At 37.2% G+C, this 10,498-nt stretch overlaps 2 protein-coding genes across 2 annotated transcripts; both read right to left on the bottom strand.

Moving 5' to 3' along the window:
- Nucleotides 1-302: 302 nt before the first annotated feature.
- Nucleotides 303-1,931, bottom strand: LOC306847834 (growth arrest and DNA damage-inducible protein GADD45 gamma-like). The gene is made up of 4 exons (XM_079382017.1): nucleotides 1,750-1,931; nucleotides 1,544-1,645; nucleotides 1,130-1,340; nucleotides 303-1,018 (listed from the first exon to the last, which is right to left on the bottom strand). Exons 1-4 carry the CDS (start codon nucleotides 1,800-1,802, stop codon nucleotides 905-907), a joined length of 480 nt encoding a protein of 159 aa, XP_079238143.1. The 5' UTR covers nucleotides 1,803-1,931; the 3' UTR covers nucleotides 303-904.
- A 2,208-nt stretch (nucleotides 1,932-4,139) lies between these two features.
- LOC306847981 (cyclic AMP-responsive element-binding protein 3-like protein 4) lies at nucleotides 4,140-9,688 on the bottom strand. The gene is made up of 10 exons (XM_079382262.1): nucleotides 9,570-9,688; nucleotides 8,780-8,911; nucleotides 7,846-8,185; nucleotides 7,646-7,743; nucleotides 7,467-7,559; nucleotides 7,256-7,362; nucleotides 6,501-6,569; nucleotides 6,324-6,408; nucleotides 6,042-6,132; nucleotides 4,140-5,339 (listed from the first exon to the last, which is right to left on the bottom strand). The coding sequence occupies exons 2-10, from the start codon at nucleotides 8,909-8,911 to the stop codon at nucleotides 4,957-4,959; spliced, it is 1,398 nt and encodes a 465-aa protein (XP_079238388.1). The 5' UTR covers nucleotides 9,570-9,688; the 3' UTR covers nucleotides 4,140-4,956.
- Between the last annotated feature and the right edge of the window lie 810 nt (nucleotides 9,689-10,498).

Below are 10,498 nucleotides of genomic sequence, written 5' to 3'. Positions count from 1 at the left end.
GTCATGTAACGGGTCTGGCTCTACCCTGCCTCTGCTCCAAATGGATGGTGCAAAACCTACACATGACAGAAGTCAGTCCCCCATTGCAGAGGGGGCCCTTCAGTTGAGCAAGCCGTTTAAAGAAAGCAGCTGGTGCATGGGTGGTGAAAGGTCAGGAAGAGCTTGGAGAGATGCCAGTTTTTCTAGTGCATTCGCAACCTCTTTCTCTTTTGTAGACTGTTATATCCTCTGATGTAACTGGATGAAAATAAAATCACACTGCTGAAAGCCGACAACTTTGAAAAAAAAAGCATACAATAATTGCATTTTTAAGGTATTTATTTTTAAAATTCATTGCAGAAATGGTGGTTTCTTCACCACAATTTTTACATTGCATTGTGAATATTTGACAAAGAGCACAACTTCATGACAAGAAAATCCATATTTTTTTCCCCCAGGATATCACAGACAAATTACACTAGTGTCCATGTAATATTTTTCAAACAACATCCCAAGTACCCATTGGACCTCGAAACATCTTCAAAATGTCACTTAAACATAGTTCCTCTTTAAAATCCACATTTCATTCCTCAAGAAGACCAATTCCAAGACTCTTCTTCGCCGTCAATCTCATAAACGTGCTCTCACAGTCCACCTGTCCTTTTCTCTCCTATCGTCTCCACCACAACAGACTTGAGTGGCACAGGAGACTTGACTTTTCCATGCTCGTCCAAAAAAAAGATTCTGAACATCAGCTTTTCCAGGACGGCCAACCGTACGCTGGGTCAGTCCACTTTTATCTTCCCAGTTGTGAGGGTAATCCAGACAATATCTCAAAGCTTTCTCGCTTTGCACCGGTGTACCCTTTAGGTTGGACATCTTCGACATGTTTCTGGTTTCATTCACGTGCCAAAGCCATCTCCTATCAGCGCTCTGGCAGAGTAATAGTAGGCACCCATTCGTAGACATTGCGGCTCTCCTCACAGAACAAGCCCAATCTCTCAAGAGCAGAATCTTTCCATGAGTCAGCATTGGGGCTCTTTTGAAAAAAAAGAAGAAGCGATATTAGTATGACATGCAGATGTAATGCAAATGTAGGCGTTTACAAAGTGTAGGTGTAGATGCAGTAAAGAGGACTTGAGCTACTCACCGTTACAAGTATGCAGTGTAGGTCCTTAGGTTCCTCATCCTGATCGCTGCCCACAATGTCAGCAAGACTTTCAATGTCATTCACACGAACAATGTTGATGTCGTTGTCGAAGCAGAAGGCTTGGATGAGAGTGAAGTGGATCTGCAAGGCGATGTCACATTCATACTCCTCATCCATAGCCAGGACGCAAAAAGCCACGCTGTCTGGGTCACTGAGGTTGCATAAAGGAGATACATTGATTAGGGAACAGTTCAACGTGTGCTGCTTGCATATATGCATAAGGATGCATCCAATTATTCATTATTAGGAAGACTAGGTAATTAAAAGACATTTCCATATGCCACCCTCTCAGTGTCTAAGGACCTAATGCATACTAAAAGCAACACTTTTAGTTATAAATAAACAGACACTTACACATTCATGACTTGTGCAGACTCATATACCCCAACGGTAAGGCAGTCCTGCTTCTTAGCAGAGACCAGAAGCTTCTCTAATGCCGTTCCTGCACCCTGCATTCTGGAGAACACAACCAGCGTATTAGTACATATAGCCTACTTTACGTAGTATTCATTTGATAAACGCAAACAACGAAAACAACATCTACTGAATAAGAAACTCACCTATCGCCAGTAGCAGCTGCGTTATCTTGTCCACTAAATTCTTCAAAAGTCATTGTTTAAATCCACGTTAGGTCGCGTTTCGCGTGCGTTTTCTCTGCGGTGAGGGGTGAGTTTTTAATGCCGTGTTAAGCGCTCTCCGTGTTTTATACGAGATGAGCGGAGTTTCTCGGCAGTGGGCGGGCATTCCGCTCATACCCGGCTCTGATTGGCTGGCGGCACGGGTGTATGCAAATTACTCTGATGCAAGCGCCTTGACTGTAAACAGCCCACGTGGGTATTCAAATATCACTCCATCAACAACACAAAGTACGGCTCGTGCTCTTGAGTACAAACTGCGTGAAGTTGTTGAGTTCATTTTATTACTTAATCCTTCATCTAGGAAGAGGAATTATTGGCAGAATTAATGTGGTTAACAAGTATACCTTAATTTTTTAGAAACTGATTTAATTATATGTCCATTAATCTAACTAACGCTTACAGAAAAATATTTGGAGTCTCATTAAGACTTTAATTAGTATATTTATTTTGGACATTTTCATCATAGGGCTGGTCCTCTCAATGTAGCTGAATTCAGGTTGTTGACTTGTGGTTGTTGCTCCAGTTCAAACCAGCTACCATGTCCCATCCATGAATCCAGCAGTGTCCTTGGGACATTTGGTCCCCACAATGTAAGCAAAACATGACCCCCACCAACCCCACAGACACAAAGACTGGTAAGTGAGGCACACGCCACTCTTTTGCATTTGTAAAGGAGTCATCCTAATTTACGTGTCTTTGTCGTGTGCCTATTAATGACTATTTGGCTGGCCCTAAAGCAGGAATAATAGCCTCATGTTCCACCTGCCCCTGGCTTTGTTGCAGCCTCCAGAAAGTGTGTCCCAGTGAGACCAAGAGCCAAAACTTTTGTTCCAGCTTCTTTGAAGTCAGTCAGTTGAGTGCATACATACAAATAGCAGATAACTAAAACTTCACTCCAGGCCTGTTTAGCTCATAGTACCACATCTAAAACGGTGGGCAATGCTATTCCCGTAAATAGAGATTAATCAATTATTCAGTAACATCTCGAAACAGCATCGCTGCACATATCGGACTACAACATCAAGTCTTGTTCAAACTGGTCTAGGCTATTGGAAGCTCTTTTTAAATACGTAAGAAGTAACCTGCTGAGCAGCCTGGAAGTAGAGGGGTATATAAGCATTTTTGGGGTAGTTAGGATGGTAGACAGTCAAGTCTTGTTCAAACTGGCCTGAAGTTCTGTAATTCTGTAAGCAGTTGCCTGCTGACCAGTCTATTTAGTTGGTCTTAACTGGTCTCCCAGACTGGTTTTAGAGGGATTGTATGCACTTCGAGATAGTCAGGATGGAGGACTAGCAGAAAACCATTTTAATCGTGAGGGAACCTGGCTTAAACTGATTTTTACTGCAGGGTGGAGTAGATATGACTTGATCTATGTTTACTTGCAACTTTTAGAGACGTCTCTCCTAATATGCCAAACGATGTAATAACTAATGCGTCAATATTTTTTTAAAAGCACTGAGATTTGGGGTTTATGAAAGATTTAGAACTATAGAAAGTGTGTGTTAGGCGCCATCTAGCGGCTGTCACACAGAGTATTGTAAATGTAGCAGTGAGTCACACCATACAGATACAAAAGATCCACTTGCTCATCAGCTCAAATAGCAGGGATGATTATTTGCTCAAGCTGAAACACTCCACAAATTTATGCATCTGAAACCAAACCCGTAGGGTATTGATACACGATACCAAAGTAAAACACAGTACAACTGATGATCGAATGTGGAGCTACATATCAATAGATTTATTGTTCTCTAAAAGCACCTGTGCAGAACCAGTGATAGCACAGTGATTCGAGATGTTGTGGCGCCATCTGCAGATACAACGAGGAAATAAACCGATTTATCAGCGTTCCACTGATATTTAAATTCCCCTTAAAATTTACTCTTGGGCAAATACATTTAAGCGTTTTGACTTTTAACATTGTAAGCAATTATATTTTGTACTTTTATATCCTTGATGAGCTTTTTTGAGGTTATGACTTTTTTCGTGTGCGTTGCGAGTGTCAATAGATTGGTGCAGATTTACATCTCAGTTTTTGCTAGTGCATTTGCATTAAAGTCAGACAGGATAATTATGTTTTTTATAGGTTATCTTGTGTTGATTTGCATTTTTTTCTATCAGCAGAAAAAGGACACGACTGTGGTAACATGCTCAGACATGATTGACCTAGTATAGATCACTTTCTAAGAATCCCAGCGGTCATATGAGTGCCATTATATGCATCATATCTAGTGTAATAATTATTATTTTATCGTTCGTTGACATTTTTGTAGCAAATTTTCATTGTAATGAATGACAAAAACGCATTTTTTGTAGTAAACTGATAATCTTTTAATTAATAACATGATCACGACAGAAACAAAGTTTATGAACATTCCAAGTTTACAGATACATCAGTGCATCATATGACCAAAGATTACAAGAAATCATTAAAAAAGACTGTAATAAAAGGAAGTCTTTTAAAAGACAAAATATCAACATAAAAATAACATAAAAATGCTTCTCTGACACAGCAGATCATTAATTATTTTCATATGTATATACATATATATAGACATAAGCATTGTATTATTGTGTGGATATGTGCAATACTATACCCCCTCTAAAAGGTACATTTAAAGCTAAATTTACAGCGGTTTAACGGAAGGGGTTCTAAGCCACAGATAATGCACAAGCAGAAAAAAATATTTTTCCTCTTTTCTAAATACAATATCACTAGGACTGATCATTTTTCAGTAGTAGAATCTCTTTAAGCATGTGGCTCCCTTACTAAAAAACTGAAAATAATATTTTACTAGATGCCCAAAAGTCCTAAAATGTCTCAAGTAATACAGACAAATTAAAACATTTCCTGAATGTACTAAAACTCAATGTGGACGCAATGCAGAGTTCAAAACAATATGACTCCTTCACGTTTCCATTGAAAAACAATCATAATTTATGCAGATGAATAGAACAATGATGTCCTAACAAATGGCTGGGTATATAAAAAAAGTGCTATTATAGCATGACAGTAGATCCATGTAAAAATTAAGGAAAAAGGGTCAGGCTGCGATGCTATAATGAAGAAAAAATGGCTATACTGAATATTTCATCTAAAACAAAGCAAGTTTTGTTTTAGATGCTCTCCTACATTTCATCAGATCGGTGCTGTTGTATTATAACTGACGTGGGTTTCTGCTCCATCCAGCTTTCCTTGGTTTTGCTCTGGCTGTCGTAGATCCCCGGAGACGCTGCTGAGTTCCTGTGGGACTCAGAGAGAGATGCGTCTGCTTTGAGATCTGACTCGGCAGGACTGGGGAAGTCAGCAGAGGAGTTGCTGTTGACACCAGACTCAGAGTCAGACTGCTCGACCCGCTGATAGTCAGGTGTGTGGTTCTGAGCGCCGGACAACAGCTTATTCTCTACAGTGGCCATGAGGAGGACATCCTGCTCTGGCACTTCTTTAGCAGACGTGGATATGATGTCGTCTTTCAGGATAGCTGGATAAGACCGCAGGGCTCGAGACATTCCTAAAAAGGCAGAGGAAAAAAACATGTTTTTTTAATTATGCATAAAGCACCAGTGCTTAGGTAGAAAACTGATGGGTAAAAAAGCACCTTGCATTTCTTTTGCTGCTTTTTTATTGACAATTACAAGACTATTTATATATAACTTTAAAAAGTGTTTACTTGAGAAATATTCAAAGCTCACATGCTATTAATTTTAATGCAATTTAACACATTTTTAACAAAGGAACTGTGTTTATTGGCATATTACTTTAGTTACTTTACTTTTACTTTTAGTCATTTAGCAGACACTTTTATCCAAAGCGACTTACAAATAAGAAAAAGTAACTAAAACTAAAAGTTAACACTCTGTAAATACTCTATACGCACCCATTTAAGAAAATACAGAAATTAAATAAAATTGACAAATGCATACAACAACAACATTTCAATAGTAAACATATAAAGGAAAAAATAAAAATAAAACGTGATACTTATATCCTTTGCCGGTGTCCTAGCAATATTAGTTATTGATTTTAGCATATTAGTAATCTATATTAAATTAAGATCAAGAATTGTGAAATTTCACTGGTTTTGATTACTGAAACTGCATTATTTAGAACATATATTACGTAGAACAATACAGTACAACAAAACATGGCAGAATAACAAGCAGGACAACATTCCTCAGCACCCTATGGAAGCAATGGCAAACATTGTGCTCACCTGTAGATGATGTATACAGATCTTTCTGATTGCTGCTGCCAAAAGGATTGACTGAGGGGAAAATGATCAGACAGAAAGAAAGCAGGAACACCTGAAAAAGTGACAACAGAAAAGGTCAGAAAACACGTCACACTGCCATTGTATTTATGTAAGACAGAAAGTTCGCATTACACTCATGCATCATATTTCATTTATGACCAATAAATGTGTTCAAATAAAACCAACTCAACAGAAGTACAACCCCACTGATAGATTAAAATTCTATTTAATAAAAATACTTACCATAATACAAGTGCTAGTCGTGGTGGTTTTCATCGTGGACATTTTCACCATAGCCTGCAGTTTTCTCAGCTGTTCAATAAGGGACCTTAGAAAACCAACAATTGTTGTTAGTAGCAATTAAGTATAATTATAATCTTCACTAAAATCATGTTATGAAAACACACGATGAAGGCTTACATATTTTGTTTCTGCAGCATCTCAACTTTCTTCTGTAATTCCTGATTGTGAGCAGTGCAGATCGCAACCCTATGGACAAACACAATATTATTTCAATTACTTAAAAAAAAAATTAATTAAATTTTACAAAAATATTCCAATTTACACTATTGTTCAAAAGTTTGGGGTCAGTAAGATTTTCTTAAGGAAATTACTAGAAAATTAGAAAATTAAAATAAGGAAATTCAAAGTGAGAGTGAAAAAGTTTATAATTTTACAAAAGATTTTTATTTCAAATAATTGCTTATCTGAACTTTCTATTCATTAAAGAATCCTGGGGGAAAGAATGTGAATAATTTCTGAAGGATCATGTGACACTGAAGCCTGGAGTAATGGCTGCTGAATATTCATCTTTGCATCACATGAATAAATTACATTTTAAAATATATTCTAATAGAAAACAGTTATTTTAAATTGTAATCATATTTTACAATATTACTGTTTGTACTGTAGTTTTGATCATATAAACGAGACCCCAAACGTTTGAACTTTTGATAATGTAAATCACAAAAACAATTCAGTATTACATCTTTTGTTTGCACAATATATAATCATTCATTTCTGACACCTTATTCATTGAATTAATAACAGCTTAATTATCAACTGACCTATAACGATTATCATTGAATTTTCAGTATATTGTGCAATCATGCCTTTACAGTTAAGTACTTCCTGTATTTTGAGAGACATTATGAGAGTTATCTTTCTACACTAACCTGTTCTCTAGGCCATCAACATAAACTTTCTTCTTCTTGCGACTCTCCTGAGCAGACTGCTTATTGCGGATCTTTCTTCTCACCCTCTTCAGGGTCCGTTCCTCTGCCTAAAGAGACACAACAATTTAGTGAACACTATCATGTTACGTTTCAAAATTTGTTGCAAGGCTTCAATATGAAACCATCATAAATCAGAAACCACTTCACTTACCTTTGTAAGAGGCATATGAGCTGGAATGGTTGCACCTTCTTTCGCCAGAAGTCTCCTCTCCTCATCAGTCAAAACAATCTCTTTGAACTGGAACTGGAAAAAAAAATATGCACACATTATATCTGATCTGAGTTGTCATGGTAACAATCTGCTGTTTTCTTAAAATCATTTTAATGTACCTGGTTGTCTGGTTTACTGCTTTGTGTGGAGTCTTCAATCGTGAGTGAGCAGGGCAGCTCAGGGGAGAAGCCATCATCCATATCCATATCCAAATCATCTGACAGGAAGAAAATCTATCTTAAGTTGGGACACTTAAATAAGCCATTTGAACAAAAAACAAGAATATTTCATGTCTCTACACACCACAACGAGACCTTACCGACATCTATGAAGACATCAGACTCTGGGTTCTCTGATCGGACGCTCAGCAGGGCGTCTGTACCCTGTGGGAGGGTGTAGCAGTGGTCTGTCTGCACCACCTGGGCCTCGTAGCTCTCCGTCATCCACTCGGAGTAAAGCAGAGGCTCGACGCCTGGACTGGGGACAGTGTCTGTCTCACTGCTATCGTGTGGACTCTGGCAGTGTGGAGGAGTGGTGTCCTCAGAGATGCCGCTGTCGCTGCCGTGAGGAGACTGAGATAAGCAGTTGATAGTCAGGCCGTCCTCTTCCTCACCCAGAAGGCTGCTGAGAAAGTCCTCTGTATCCATTCCACTCAGCATCTGCAACAATAAAAGCGTTTCTTAGTCTGTCTATTTAATCTACATACTGTACAACAATGATTTCTATTTAGTTAATAATAATACTTATTATTATACAAAATAAATATATACAATTGTTAACAATAAATGTACTAAATCTGCACCAATAAAGTCTGTCTGTCTATCATGCACAATAATAATAATTATTATTATTATATAAATCAAATGTATTTAATTGTTATAAATTTACATTACAAATACTTAAATAAATAATTGTTACAATAATTAAATGTATATAATCTGCAACAATCAAATCACTAGTTATTCTATCTATAATTTGTTTTTAATATTACATGTTATACAAAATATATAATACATTAATATTCCATAAAATACACTCCATGCAGCATTTGACAAGTTTAAAGCATTTTATCTAATCACTATATTGCATAATACTATAAAAGGTGCCGTTGTATTTCATTTTTATCGATTTTCTTATCATATTCTTATCAGACTATATTATAGCTTCTACGTGACAGAACAAAGCAACAACAAAAAAACATGAAATTATATTTTTAGATTTACAGTAGATCACTGAATGTGAAGGTTACATACATCTTGCTCTGAAAGCAAATCATCAAGCAAGTTATTCCCATCTGTGAGGAACAGATCGCCATATCCTGGGTCTTCATCTGGGAAGATTAGACCAAGAAGGTCTGTATTCTCCATATCCTCGCTTACTGACATCTGACAATGATTTAGAGAAGCAGAAATCAAATAAGACAATAAGAAACAGGGCAGATCTGCGCACTGACAGCTCAAGTTCAGACCCCGCCCACTCATCATGTGACTGCATTTCCGTTTTAAACACAACAGCAGTCAGAATCGCAAACATAAAATGATTATACTGTGCGTGACAAATAGTTTTAAAACTCATTAAACCCTGCAGGAAATACTACTGCAACACGGTGAAAGCTCTTCTTAGCTCAGTGCAAATAATAATGTTACTAGTGCAAAGATGATAACAGATTTGGTTATGTGATCTGACTTGCTACATATACAACACAGTATTGTAGAATTTATTTATTTATTTAGTCATTTAACAGACGCTTTTATCCAAAGCCACTTACAAATGAGGACATAAGAAGCAATCAAAACCAACAGATTTATTGATAATAACGCTAATAACAACGCTATTAATAATACTGAAAATAATAAATACAGAACAAAGTCTAACAGAACAGAACAACCGAATTATGACAAATGGAATATATTATAGGAAGTAAATAAAGGATTTGGTAAAGCATGTGACAGGTCTGACATTTGACAGCTCTACAATAACCATATTGAGGAAAGCAAAGTCGACCTCACAGATGTATCTAAAATGCTTTAAATAAACCCTTACCTCTGATGATCTTAAACCGAAATAAGATACATTGACAAATACAACAAATAGGAAGTGCCTTCTCTCTTTGTCCTGTTCCTGGTGAAATCACCCTCCAACGAGGCAAAAATTGCGTCATCACGTACGGGCGCGTCAGTACGTGCACGTCTTCTGCGAAAGGCTTCCTGGGAGTTTTACTGTAAAATGTCATGCCTCGAATACGCCATTTATGAGGAAGACTGTAAAAATGTTATTGTAAATTTAAATCCAAAAATCCTAGAAAATGTACAATACTCAATTACGATAAATGTATATATATAGACTACTTTATATAAATTACGATATATATATATAGATAGATATATGTATATATAATACGTGATTGATTCAGTCAGTGTGGAAGAACTTGACTGGTCTGCAGAAAGCCAAGTCCTGATCCCAGCTGAACACCTCTGGTGTGACTTTATATGCAGACCTTGAGCCAAAAACTCATCACCAAACACCAATGACTTGTACATATGGGTACTGTCATTTTAGACACATCCAAAACTGTTGCAACAGAGATGGAAATACAATTTTTAAATACATGAATTATGTTTCCATCTTTGTTGCCACAGTTTTGTTAGTGTCTTTTTCTGTTCTAAAGAAGGGGGTGTCCCAACACTTTTGTCCTTCTAGTGTCTATATACAAGTCATTGGTGTTTGGTGATGAGTTTTTGGCTCAAGGTCTGCATTTAAAGTCACACCAGAGGAGTTCAGCTGGGATTAGGACTTGGCTTTCTGCAGACCAGTCAAGTTCTTCCACACTGACTCAATCAATCATGTCTTTTTGAACCGTGCCTTATACACAGAGACACTGTCATGTTAGAATAGAAAAGGGTCCTGTCCAAACTGTTGCTATAAAATTAGAAGCACACAATTCCCTAGAATATCATTATATGCTTAAACAT

Source organism: Barbus barbus, assembly GCF_936440315.1.
Source record: "Barbus barbus genome assembly, chromosome: 28".
NCBI classification, from domain to species: Eukaryota; Metazoa; Chordata; class Actinopteri; order Cypriniformes; family Cyprinidae; genus Barbus; species Barbus barbus.
The sequence above is the reverse complement of the archived record's forward strand: the minus strand, read 5'-3'. Positions and strand labels throughout refer to the sequence as shown.

What these genes read in the sequence shown, in the direction of transcription:
- LOC306847834 (XM_079382017.1), bottom strand. Translation starts at nt 1,802, where the DNA reads ATGACTTTTGAAGAATTTAGTGGACAAGATAACGCAGCTGCTACTGGC. An exon ending in GCAGCTGCTACTGGCGATAG is followed by an intron (nt 1,646 to 1,749) that starts GTGAGTTTCTTA and finishes TGTGTTCTCCAG; the next exon opens with AATGCAGGGTGCAGGAACGG. An exon ending in TACACTGCATACTTGTAACG is followed by an intron (nt 1,019 to 1,129) that starts GTGAGTAGCTCA and finishes TTTTTTCAAAAG; the next exon opens with AGCCCCAATGCTGACTCATG.
- LOC306847981 (XM_079382262.1), bottom strand. Translation starts at nt 8,911, where the DNA reads ATGTCAGTAAGCGAGGATATGGAGAATACAGACCTTCTTGGTCTAATC. An exon ending in ATTTGCTTTCAGAGCAAGAT is followed by an intron (nt 8,186 to 8,779) that starts GTATGTAACCTT and finishes TTATTGTTGCAG; the next exon opens with ATGCTGAGTGGAATGGATAC. An exon ending in GCAGTAAACCAGACAACCAG is followed by an intron (nt 7,560 to 7,645) that starts GTACATTAAAAT and finishes TTTTTTTTCCAG; the next exon opens with TTCCAGTTCAAAGAGATTGT.